Source organism: Canis aureus, chromosome 13 (assembly GCF_053574225.1).
Source record: "Canis aureus isolate CA01 chromosome 13, VMU_Caureus_v.1.0, whole genome shotgun sequence".
NCBI classification, from domain to species: Eukaryota; Metazoa; Chordata; class Mammalia; order Carnivora; family Canidae; genus Canis; species Canis aureus.
This window is the reverse complement of record NC_135623.1, coordinates 29,302,916-29,316,516: the sequence shown is the minus strand read 5'-3', so window position 1 is coordinate 29,316,516 and position 13,601 is coordinate 29,302,916. Positions and strand designations below refer to the sequence as shown.

The window sequence follows — 13,601 nt, the reverse complement described above, 5'->3', positions numbered from 1 at the left end:
TAACCAGGAAAATGAAAGCAGTCAGAAAAAACTAAAGCCCCTACAACATCTCAAACTGCCTAAAAGAAGCTATACCTTCTCTTTCACCGAAACTTTTTAAACAAGGTCACCAATGAACTCTTCGTTGCTAAATCCAATGATGATTTTTCAAACCTCACCTTACTTGACCCACTAACAGATTTAGGACAGCTTATTACTCTATCTTCTTTACTACTTTTCCTGGCTCCCAGACCACCTACAATCTCCTCCATTTCCTCTTACTCACTATCCTTTGCTTGTTTCCCATCATGTCTTCTTCCTTCTTCTCTCCTCTATCTGCACTCACTCCCTTTGTGGTTTCATCCCATCACTGAGAATTCCCCAAAATTAATTCAGCTTGATCTCTGATATCCGTCTATAAGATACTGATCTATAAGATCCGTACATTTGCAGCTTTTTGATGTCTAAGAGCAATCTCAGTCTTTACAAGGCAAAATTGAATTCTTGATGACACTCACCCCATTCACTTCCCACAATCTCCCCATCCTGATTAATGCCAGCTTTATTCTTTAATTGCTCAGGGCAAAGATCTTAGAATCTTTGATGCCTCTGTTTCACTCACACCACACATTTAATCTTTCAGAAAATTCTGTGGCCTCTAAATTCAAAATAAACCCTGAACCCAGACGTTTGTCACCATCCCCACTGCTATCTCCTGGTCAGCGCCACCATCATCTCTGCCTAATTCCCACGATAGCCTCCTAACTGGTTCTGTTGTCTCTACACCCTACGTTCAACACAGCAGCTAAAATGGTCCTTAAACAAATCAGATCATGTAATTTCTCTGCTCAAAAATACCTGATGTTTTCCAGTCTTTTAAAATCAAAGCCACAGTCTTTTTTTTTTTTTTTTTTCAAAGCCACAGTCTTTACAATCATCTACAAGGCTTTAAATAATCTCATTTTTTTAAATCTTGTTGCTTACTTACTTACTGGTTTCCTTATTATTATTTTAATATGTCAAGTACATTTTTACCTCTGAGCCTTTCCACTTGCAGATCCTTCGGCCTGAAACCCTATTTCCTGGTTCCCACAGCTATTCCCACTGCCCTGGTTCTCTGTGTGGCTGTTTCTGAACTTCTTCAGATCTTTTACTATAACGTTACACCTTATCAGTGAGGATTTTTCTGAGCGTGTCATTGAAAATAGATTTATTTTTTTTTCCCCTAGCAGCACCTTCTAAGATTTTCTATAACTCAGTAACTTATTTTGCTTAGTGGCTATCTAAAATATAGAATATAAATTCTATAAAGGCATGAAGTTTTGCTTGCTTTTATATTGTTTTATCTATGGTACTTGGATAACGCTTGGCCAAAAATGGTGCTAAATAAATATTGGTGGAATGAACAGTTGGTTTATCTAACAAGTGGCATGTTTGAAGTGAGAGCCAAGACAATTACAAGCTCTGGGGTCCAAGGGGGTTATCTTTTTCTGCTTGCCAATGTATCTTTGTTATCTGGCATAGTGCCTGGCATATAATAGCTGCTTAATAAATATTTTTGAATGCCTGCCTTACAGAAAAGCCTACGTTAGTTGACTTTTTATTAAAAGACCACACTTACGACCTCATTTGAACTTTGTTTTCCTTAATGTGACCAGAATCTTAATTAGAAGGACATATCTAAACTAGTTAAGAAAATATAAATGTGTTTGTGCCCCAGAAGGGGCACAAAAAAACCCCTGCTAAAATGTGATGCATATTTCTTATCTTTTGGCAAAGATGGACTAGAGAGCATAGCAAGAGCAGTTTAATAGCATTTGGATAGTGATACAGAGACTTGAACAGATGCTATAAGGAAATGCAAGTAGCTGGAATAGATTATCCGGCCATACCTCACATTCCAAACCTGGCGTTGGCGTTAGCATGTCAGATACAGCGAAGTCTGATGGAGTAATCGTTTCTGGACCTGTTCGAAATGAAGATATCCTTTCCATTAGTGGAATGGTACCCATCATGTAGGGAATTTCGTGTAGTAGAAACTGTGCTAAGGATTTTTATACAGATTATTTCATTTATTCCTCTCAAGAACTCTGTAAAGTAGATGACAATACTCTTATCATTTTACAGATAAGGAAACTAAGGTCTAGACAGGTAAGCTAGTAAGTAACGGGGCAAAATTCAAACTTGGGAATTCTTATTCCAGAGCTCTGAGTTTTCACCACCTTCTATAAACATCTTCACTATCTTGAGAGTTTCAACACAATTGTTTGAACAGGTAAAAATATCAGTATTACTAAAGATGCTCAGGAGTTACAAATATTGTTCCCTTTTAAAAATAAGTAGTGAAGTTGACTCATTTCCCTTAGTGAATCCTTAAAACGTGTTCCTTGCAAGCAGGATGAATGGTGCCGTGGACCACCAGCTGGTGGGTGCAGTGAAGGAGTGATCCATGGGAAGGGAAGATGTGATTGGTAAAAAATTTGTAAGACACCTTTAGAAGCTTTTTTGTTAGGACTAAAGTTATCTCCAAAATGCTCAAAGTCTTGAAGGACCACAGAACCACCCAAATGAATGGTTGAAATTTTGTCTAGCTATAATTAGTATCCATTATTGATATTGCCTAGAAGTGACTGTATTCAGGGGTGCCTGGGAGGCTCAGTCAGTTTAGAGTCTGCCTCAGCTCAGGTCATGATTCTGGCGTCCTGGGATCTAGCCCCACATCTGCTTCTGGCTACCCCCCTGCCCCGTACCTCATCTGTGCTCTCTCTCTCTCTCTCTCAAATAAATTAATAAAATATTTTTTAAATGATTTAAAAATAAAAATTTATATCTTGTTACTGCTGTAACAAATTATTACAAATTTAGTCGCTTAACACATCACCAATTAATTATTTTGTGGTCCTAGAAGTCAAAGTCCTAAAATTTGAGGTATCTGCAGGGTTGCATCCTTCTAGAGGATCCAAGGAAGAATAGGTTTCCTTCCTTTGTCCAACTCAGAATTGCCTGAGGATTTTGGTTATGGTCCCTTTCTCCATCTTCAGAGTTATAGCATAATATCTTCAAATTTCTCTCCCTTCTCCTCTTCTGATTCTGTCATCTTGTCCCCTTCTCTGGCTCTCACCTTCTTGTCACTGTCTTATTAAGTCCCTTGTTATTATATTGGACACATTTGGGTAATACAGGATAATTTCCCTACCTCAAGATCCTTAACTTATTCACATCTCCAAAGTCCCTTTGCATGCAAGGTCATACTCACAAATTTTGGGATTAAGAGGTGGACATCTTTTGGAAGGCAATTATCCAGTCTTTAGAAGCTTTTTTGTTATCCAATAAGGTAAGAGAAAATTGACTTTTCAGTTAAATAAATTCTCTAAGTAACCTCAATGTTATGCTTATTTTGTAGGTTCTAACAGAATAAAGAAGAACAAAAATTCCCATTTCTTGGTCCTAGGAATAGTGTTCATGATATACTGATGTTGCATCTTCTAGAAAATATGAAACTTAATACAGACTTAAATGTTTTTATTTTTATCATCATAAACTTTTAAGTCACAGAAGAGGAAACGAAGTTCTGGTCCACAATAAGCACAGAGTCATGGAAACTTCTAATGACTTACAAGGATTAAACGTACAGCAACTGATTAGTCCGATCCCTGGCATAGACTAAGCACTTGATAAATAGAAGCTGGTAAGAATAGTGGTAATAGTGATAGTTGTAGGGAGGTGTCTGTAGGCCACCTGCACTTTGATTTTAAAACTTGTTTATTTAGATAGTTGGTTCAGAACATTTTCATTTAAAAAGCTCTTAGCATCAAATATGAAATCTGTAACTCCTATGTAAGGTCACAACACCTACTTGCCTCTCTTAGCAGATAATTTAATCAGAAATACAATTAAACCATAATAATATAACCAAAAAAAAAAAGAATAACTATCTGAACTTTTCTAAAGTATAATTTCAGGAAAAATAATACATTGTTTGTCAAACCTTACTGTGTGAGTAGATTTACCAAATCTTTTCCTAAGCCAAATTTCATAGAGAGGGAGAGAGTGAGGTCTGAACCAGAATAGCTACTCCAGAGGCTGGGACAGGACACAGCAATGGAAATGGAAGTGCCCAAAGGATGACTTCATTTGCATTAACATCTCTTTAGAGTGAACTCACTCACTGTGAAAATTTAAGCAACATTTAGTGAAACCCAAGTTCTGGGTTTAAAATGTGAGGGGAGTCCTTGTCATTCATACCACCAAAATGGAAGAAGAGGTGAACCAAATGGAGGAGCCATTCAGAAAACCTGGTACACTGAGCCAGTGAGCAGCTACGCAATGAAATGGGGTGACTGCTGGGTTTTCTAGTCAGTAGGATAGTACCGATGCCAGGAGCTGTTATAAATGTGCCAAGACTTCAATTACATAATGCTAATTTTAGGGTCTCAAATGGCAACAATAGCTATAAACATGGGTAGAGATGGCTTACCTGGTGGCATTAATGCTGGTTCTGTGGGAGTCAGAGGTATGCCTACAAAAAAACACAAAGAGACTCTTCCTTAATCAGTTATGTTTAAAATGAGACCCATATATACTTCCTATAGGGATCTTTAGCTTCAAGAAAAATGTTTTGGGAGAGAGAGTACAAGAGGGATGTTAGATGGAAGATGAATATGTTTTAGAAGGTAAGGAGAAACAAAAAACCGTGGAAGGGATATTAAAGAAGAATCTTATAAAAGTTTGTTGTCTAAAACTTCTGCTTACAACCACTTGCTATCAGCAGAGAAAAAAAATAGTCAAGTGTATCATTTTTCAGAATAAATTAGGTAAGTTTCCCACTTACAGTCTGCTGGATAAACACATTTGAGGGTGACCTCATCAAGGATCATATTTTTAGGGCAGTAGGGCAAGCATCCTTCAACCCTTTACATGGAAAAAAAAAAAATCAAAGTGAAAAAAGTTTAAAATATAAAAACTACTGCATTTAATATATGCAACTAAGACATATTCTTCCTGAAAGTCTTCTATTCTCTTTGTCAAGCACTAAGGAGTGCTCCATATGCTACTGTCCCATCATACTTCATTTTATGAAGTCCCAATCCCCAGGGGATGGTGAAGGGATATCGCTCATGATTAATGAAGAATTTGAACACAGAATTATCAAAACATACGCTTATGTTTGGAACATACTAAAGCCACGCTCTATAAATCACTGGAAATGCAGAAGATTCATTTATTGTGATTGTAATCTACATTTGTGGTACTTTCCCCTCCTACACTCCCCCAAATCTCAGCAGATAGAGATGCTTTTTAACTATCCTTAAGGACACTGGCTGAACAAGAGACTTGAGTGCCTCTCCCTGGCCATGAGTAAACCCTAAACTCATTGGAAAGATACTGGGAATCTCTAGGTGGGAAGGATGGAGGTGGAACATGGTTGCTGTTCTTTGATGACAGGGAAAGGGAGGAGCAGAAGCTGCCCTTCTCAAGAGCCCCAATGTTTGGCAGAGTCCTAGGAGGATGTGGTTGTATATAAACCTTTGGAGACTGGATTTCAAGGTCCAGGATGTCTGGTTTTTCCTAAGGATCTTCACTTCTCATGCATGGCGCAGAAGCATGGCAAGGGTCCCAAATTTCAAGAAGCTATGGTAGGGATGCCTGGATGGCTCAGTGGTTGAAGACCTGCCTTGGGCTCAGGGTGTAATCCTGGGATCTGGGATCGAGGCCCACATTGGGCTCCCTGCAGGGAGCCTGCCTCTGTCTCTGCCTCTCATGAATAAATGAATAAAATCTTTTAAAAATAAAATAAAATAATAAAAAATAAAATAAAGAAGCTATGGCTTGGACGTCATGGGCCAAAGACAAGAGGGACCTTCTGGAATGCTTCTTATCAAAGGGAATGAAGACAATATAACAAGTGAGGTTACATTTTCTTTCTTGTCCAATTGAAGCTCAGAGTCCAATTTATTCTGATTCAAAGGAAATAAATGCAATCTTTCGTGTATAACCAATTATTAGATTCATACATACTAGAGAGAATTAATGAAAATATTTTTTATAAAAAGCCTTGCTTATCTGCCTTTCAAATACACTAGCATTTAGTAATAATATTTTTAATAATTTTAGACATTCCCAATTGCCACTTCTGTAAAGAATTTGAATTAAAAATACTCAAGGCCTCTTTCCAATTCAAGATGAAAATGAACTTGACACTAAGAGTAAATATTGCCACCAGAGGGCACTAGTTCATGGAAGGAAACCCATGAACTATTGCTTTAAAAAAAAAATGCTAATTTCTCTTTTAACGAGACACATTTAGCCGTCTCTTGGATACCTCCCTCACAGATGATTTTTTTTAAACAAACAGCTTAGTTTATGTGACCAATCGTTTATTTTACAAAGCGAACTTGAATAATAAAACTTTAACTGGTATATGATATCCCTCTTCTACTCTAAACTTTGTCAACCAAAAAAAGAAAAATTCAAGTTAATATATTGCTGAAGAGACTACGGCCAGTTGTTATCATTAAATGAAATAAATGTCACTTTTGTGATGCGGTAATTGGTGCAACTCAATTACCTTGTAGTTGTTTTATGCAAATCAAAACCACAGCCACCTTCTTAAAATATTTTGCAAACATTAGTAACTTATTCCTTTAACATGCCTTGTTAAGAAGATTAGATTTTTCTTTATTTTGCCATACAACTGATACTCTGCTCAACTTCTGACTCATAAATAAATGCCTCAAGCGTAGACCATCTCTTCATAACATTACCTAACAGGAACTACCAGATTTACACATGGGCCTTACGGTATGCTGGTGGGCATCTTTTCTCATAGAAGTTCTCATTTTCGCTAGATATTTTTGTTTTTAAACACTTGCTCTGTGCCAGAGACTGCAGCCATCCAGAATGAGGATGGTGGCTCTGCTGGGGACCTGGAGGAGGGGTGCAGAGGTACTAGAGTCTCCTTGCAGGACTGCACGTGCAAGGAGGAGCAGTAATTAGGCCCCCTGGTGCAGGGCAGGGGGAGAGGTTGAAAGAGGTGGAGATGAGACACAGCTTGGCAGAGGCAAAGTTTCATCCTGAATCTCTTCTCTGTTTCCAAACCATTCCATACCGTGCTAGAAGCTTGGGAATAGCTACAGACCAAATGAGGGAGCCTTGAGGATCTGGGGTGCAGGGCCCAGGAGCCTGGTTATACCACAAGAAGTAATGAACTGGCTCCATGCCTCTCCAAAGTATCCCTCATGTCCTCGCCTGGGCCAGGCTGGCCATGCTCCCTGCCCTCTTTTCTTTTTCCTCCCTCGCCCTTGTGCCCTCCTGACTCTGCTCCCCCCACCCTTGTGTCCCTTCCTTCTGATGGCTCCCCGAAGAGGCAAGAAATAGGTGTGCAAATACAAGAGGTCCAAGTGAATGCTGACCGTGTCTTCATAAAGAATTGGCTGTTCTTGTTTTTAGGAAAATAAATAGAAATATGCCCTTCTCTCTGCTCCCACCTCACTTCATACCCCGTTGAGGTTAAAAGCCTGGCATCAGGGGCCCTGCAAACTGTCTGAGAGCAAACTGTGTCCCCTCTCTGCGCCTCTGTGGGTTTTTTCCCCTGCAAATGGGGATAAAGCGATTACCCATTTCACAGCCCTTGCTACAAACACCACAGGGTGCTAGCTGGTGTCCTTATTGCTTAGCCCTCTCCCCACTGTATTATCATTATCTTCTTCTTAAAGACTGGGAGCTCCTTAAAAGAAGGGCCGTGTCTCATTCATTCATATGCCCAGGACCTTTTGTAGTGCCAGGTTCTGTCAGAGAAAAGAAGCTCATAAATGCCTCATGTAAAATGATCCTTTAAAAAAATTCCTTCCTATTATTGTTCCTTTTTTTGTTCTCCTTTACAGCAAAACTCCTTTTTAAAAAAAGAGAAAAGCTGTTTATGCTCTGTCTCCATTTTGCCTCTTCCTATTCTCCGTTTTGTCAAATTAAATGAATAATTTTCAGACTCAAATCTAAAATCCTCAAAATTAAATTCCCTCCCCACTCAAAAAAAATTAAATCCCCGACTTAACCTGCAGATTGCTCCTCCTAACATCCTCCTTACCTCGGTAAACAACAACTAAGTCATTCCAGTAAGTGGAACCCCTTGAATTTGTTAATATTTGACCAGTTTTTACTACAAAAGCAGCAATTTTATATGGTCCGACCTACAGACTGCCAAGGTCTACACTCGAGTCTAACTCCTTTTTCTCTCTTAATACGAAATCAATTGATATTAAATTAGCGTAACTCATGACCCTAAGTTCAGAATATATTCCGAATCTTTACATTTTTCATAACTTTCAGGGCTACCCACCTAGTTAAATCCCCTTTGTGTCTTATTTGAATTACTAACCAGCTTTGCCCTTGTCCTTCTCCTTCCCATCAGTCAGTACAACAGCCCAAGGAACTTTTTAAACATAAATCAAATCATGTGACTCCTGTGTCCAAAATATACTAGGGCATTTTCAGAGAAAATAAAAAACAACAACAAAGTCCTCACAATGAACCATAAGGCCCAGTATGATTTTCACACACTGTGATTCTCTGGTTTCAGCTCCTACCTCTCAATTTTGCTCACTTTGCTCCAACTAACTGACTTCTTTGGTTATCTTCAAACGCACTAAGCACATTCCTACCTCAGGACCTTTGCACTGTTCTCAGATTGAAAGACTCTTTCCCCAGATATCCATTTGGCCAGTTCCCTCATTTCCTTTATATCTCTGACCATGCACTATCTTGTTCATGTGTTTTTCCCTGGCCGCCCTACATTAATGAGCAAAGACACACACATGCCTTATGCTCTCTGTCTCCCTTAGTTTCATTTTTTTCCATAACACGTATCTCCATCTAACAATATATTGTATTACATATTTATGTTTTTATTTGTTTACTCTCTGCCTTAACCCAACAAAGTATAAGCTGCATGAGGACAGGTACTTTAACTGTTTTGTTCACTGCTATATCTGTATCAGCTAGATTTCCTGCCACAAAGCAGACCCTCAATAATTATTGCTTGAATAAAATGAAATGGCCTCATTAGAAGTATAGAGCACATACAAATTATTCTTGAGAAGTTTTTTTTTTTTAATTTTAAAGTTCTAAAAAAATCCACTGAGAGAAGAATCTGCTAGTACTGAAATGTGCTCATTGGATAGTTAAACATGACTTACGGTGGAAGAAATTTACATGCTTGTGCTTCAGGGTCGCTACATGTTTTAAAGCAGGGAGTGGCACAAGGTTCATATCTCCATTCACACATCCTCCTGTAGGGCACTGCTGCCTGGATTTCTGGGGAAAAAAATAAAGTCTCTATTTGCACATATTTTTGATGTACAGCTTGAAAAGTAATGATTTATGGTAGTAACCCTTCTAGGGTTTGACCCCTCCTTGACTGTAAGGCCGTAGAAAAGACAGCGCTAGGGGAAAAGGAATTGCAATTGCTTGGTGATGAAAGAATTTCATGGTAAGATTGAACATGTAATTGTTAGTCTACCTTCCAAAGATTTTAAAAAGCCAGCAGTTGGAGAAAGCCAAGAAAATTAAAAATCTTTTCTCTTTACATTCGGAGGGTTCTCATGATTTACACGTCATAATAATACAGAATACTTGTTTGGAAATTTACTTTTTTGCAAAGTAATTTTCTGTCTATTATTCTATCTGATTCTTGTAAGCCTGTTGAGTATTGTTTTCATTTTATTAATGAAAAAATTGAGGCTCACAGGAGCCAGATGACTTGCCAAATTCAAACAATTAGGAAAATGGTAAGACCAAAGACATGTTTGCTGACATCAAACCTAGGAAGAGCATTCCATCTTTGTTCTTCTCACAGTACTTACAGCGTTGCCTTGCACATGATAGGTATTATCTGATGACAGAAATAAATGAATGGATTTTAATAATACATGTTTAACAGTTATAAAACCTCCCTTGGTTGAAGACTGAAGAGTTTTCTCCTGCAAACTCTGCCAGTAGTTTCCTCTTCCTACAACATAAAACAGTCTTTCTGTAGCAGTCCAAAATTATCTCTGAAGAAGAGCTCCACAAAGGAGAAAGTTCAGGGTAGAGGTTATATTTCTCAGATTCTGGATACTGAATGCAATTCCGAAGTATGAATAGGGAAATAAAACTTTTCAGAAGGCATCTATGCATCCAAATGTTCAAGTGGCCATTAAGTCTGGGTCACTGGAATTGTGGATCCTGACAGAGGATTGGTTCCAAGACTAGAGTAGACCCCTAGAGTTTCTTAGGGGTCTTTCCTTCCCACAAAGATACCAGTTTCTGACATGCTGATAATGCCCTTGGTGGCACTTCTCCAAAATTCAGGTTGGGCCACTGGGTCTTAGTCTAATGGAGCAGATTTCTAGATTGGAGGGGAAATAGAGGCTCATAATGTTCAATTTTTAAGTAAACTCAGGTAAAAATATCATATCTACTCCATAGAATGTCGTAATAAGCATGTCAGTGACTCATTTTCTAATCAGTACAGGAACCCTTCTTAATAGGCAAAAAATTGAAGCTTGTCTGAATTTCTAAAATCCAAAGACTATGAAGGTTTGCAGAAATTTATCCACAAGAAAAAAGGAAAATGAATGAATGAAATGAATGAAGTGTTAAAATGAAACAATTTCTTTGGGAGACCCAAGGTATATGTCAAGCTCCTAGATTTTGAAAATAAATCATGACTTTTAAACATCAGATGATGCAGTGAAGATTCCTCCCTGAAATTCAGAAAATTCAATAGTTATAAAATTGTAAGAATTTCTAGAAACAAAGTCAGGCTTCCACTGAACCAGGGAAATCTTCCAGAGATCAATAGAACTAGATACCCTGCTATTCAAAAGACAGAGATAGACATGCTGTCTTTATCATTAAGAATCAGGTTATTGAGAAGCTATCTTCTAGGAAAGAAAAAGTAAGTACAAACAGTAGACCCAAGAGATGTAAGGAAACTCTACTTCCAAAATCCGGATATTACTGAAAGCAATAATTGGGGCCACAATTAAAAGTAACATTACTTAGGGCTGTTTTAAGCTGTTTACCACTTAATTTATGTGATATAATTAACTCTACAAAGTAGATATTATTATTTTCCTTATGTTAATTTCACACAAACTGAAGGACAAAGAGGTTAAGAAACCTACTCACCCAAGGTCATACTATTTGATCTACTTGTACTCCTTTAGGAATGACTTAAAAATTGAAATGTGATTAATATTTTGCCATAATGTAAATTATATATTGATTCTCCTTGTGAAAATCTCAATAACCATACCTTCTATGCTGAAGCTACTTGAATGTTTGAATTCTTCGGAATCATCATATTTTGATGCTTTGACACTAGAATCTGTGAAGATGATGAAAAAGCCTTTCTTGCTGTATAACTCAAATGCACTGTAACCAGGAATCCAGAGCCCCTGATGGTGGAAAAATGTGGCTCTCCGATGGAAGGCTGAATTCGCCTGCCACAGTTCCAAACTAAGAGTGTCATCATCATGGACATACAGAAAATAGTTTGGCCTTTCAGCAGATTCCAAGGAAATAAGTGCCAATGCTGTAAAACATAGAGCAGTGTGTTTGACACCCCCTGGGTTCTCTGAAGAAAGCAGATCATCAACATCAGCATTATAAATATATTTATAAAGTGGACAAAAATAGAACTATACAACTGTCATATATAATTAATACTAATCTTAATGATTTCAGAAATGAATTATAAGAGCTCTAAAAGGAAAATTAATATTTTAATATAATGAATAACAGTGACAGCTCAAAAGATCAGTCTTTGCTGAATTCTATTCTTTAAATGATTTCTCATGTCCCTGGGGGGGGGGGGGGAGATATCAACCTAGGAGCCCAGAGCACACAATTTCATACAAGGAATTGAATGGTTAATTGGACACATATTTTGTATTTACAAGCTTTAACATTTTCAAATGCACAGAATCTCCCAATGGCTAAATTGGGTGATATCAAAGAATAGGGAAATAGATCCCATTTAGGCATGTCATTGCATTTCAATATCACTGGGTTCTTAATGGGTAAATATTCTTGCAAGTGATATTGTTGCATTAGGATAGAAACTACTCTTTCAACATTATTGTCTGTTTCCCAATAGATGATCAAATGGCTAATGAACAAACTATAAAGCATTTGAGAAGTGTCATCCTTTTTTGTTAAGCATTTCAAAATGCTTTCCTTATATTTGTAAAACCCATGATATAAAGGTTTTTGAATTGAAATTTTAGGTTTATTAGATCTTAATTTTTTTAAGTTTGAATTTTTTAGTTTAAATCCATTAGGATTTTTATATTAAAAACATCAATTATTATGAATTATCAAATAAAGAGCTCACTTAATCGATTCTAAAGGCATCGATTATATCTTAAAACTTGCAAGTCCCTCTGCTGAGCACTAGAAGATGCAAAAAGATAGGTGTTTTCATAGATTAAAAAGAAAAATTGCTTAAAAAGCAATTCATTCTAAATAAAAAATTGGAAGATTTCTCAGAATAAATATAAAAGTTAAATCTGATTCATTTAATAAATATTTCCTAAGTTCATACAATACCTCATACATGATTCTAAGTAGTGCTAGTATAGCAATAACAGAGCCTGAGCATCGCCAGATCAGAAAGGGACACCAACCACTGGTTAGAATGAGCACCAAGTGGATATGACCAGTATAGATCCACAGATGCAAACCGGTAAATGTGGGACCAGGTCTGAGGACAGATAAGGCCATACAAGGATAACATTCTGATTTATTTTCTTAATAATATTTAACTTTGATGTCAAATCAAAATTTCAAAAATTTCTAATCAGGTCTACAATGGTTTTTATGAAAATTTAAGTTGTGCTTTATATAGGACCAAAAATTCAATCAAGTAATTGCAATTCTAACGTATATATGCCAAGAGATAAAAAAAGAAAAGATTTTACATACAAAAGAGATAGCTGGTTCATGTACCAGGGTCTTATTTTATTTTTTATCTCTTAGGACACCTAAAAAAAATGCCATAATCATATTAGATCCCCAATTAATAGCTACTGCATGAACAAATGAAAAAATGTAAATGGAAAATAAAATTCCTATTTTCAACTGGAAACTATACTTACATGATGCCTTCTCTTTAAAAAGGCCTGGAGTGATCATAAAATTAAAAAATAAATTGCCATGAATACTACTCCTTGGCAAAGAGAAAATGCTTCTACTGGTCATATTGGCCCCCAAAATAAGGCCACTCTGTCCATAACTTGCCAGCATGTACGGCCCTTCTCCAAGCCCTAGTTAAATGCAAATAAGAGATTATAAATTGGCATGGGAGATTTACAATTCGAGCTGTCATTTCAATGGGATTACATTTTAATAACAAAGAAATACTCCAAAAACTTTGGTGCATTTAAGTATTCATCATTAATATAATAAGTGAACTTAAAATTTACACAACAATATTTAGTGGAATATTGAAGTCCTTGCTTGCTGACAACCACACAATAATAAAATATTTATATTTTTAGTAAATGCCATAAAATGAACATGAAGATATTATATACGGTCTTGGCATTAAAGAATTATTGGAATAAGCTCAACTGTAACCTCTG

General features: G+C 36.9%; 1 protein-coding gene across 3 annotated transcripts in view; it reads right to left on the bottom strand.

Annotated features, from left to right (window-relative positions):
- The window catches only part of OTOGL (otogelin like), a 131,065-nt gene that overhangs the window by 36,176 nt on the left and 81,288 nt on the right, over nucleotides 1-13,601 (bottom strand). For all 3 annotated transcript variants that reach the window (XM_077845625.1, XM_077845624.1, XM_077845623.1), the window contains 6 exons: nucleotides 13,116-13,283; nucleotides 11,273-11,551; nucleotides 9,171-9,288; nucleotides 4,811-4,890; nucleotides 4,457-4,498; nucleotides 1,872-1,945 (listed from right to left, as the gene is read on the bottom strand). In XM_077845625.1, the coding sequence (XP_077701751.1) occupies nucleotides 1,872-1,945; nucleotides 4,457-4,498; nucleotides 4,811-4,890; nucleotides 9,171-9,288; nucleotides 11,273-11,551; nucleotides 13,116-13,283 (761 nt within the window). The remainder of the gene's footprint in view (nucleotides 1-1,871; nucleotides 1,946-4,456; nucleotides 4,499-4,810; nucleotides 4,891-9,170; nucleotides 9,289-11,272; nucleotides 11,552-13,115; nucleotides 13,284-13,601) is intronic.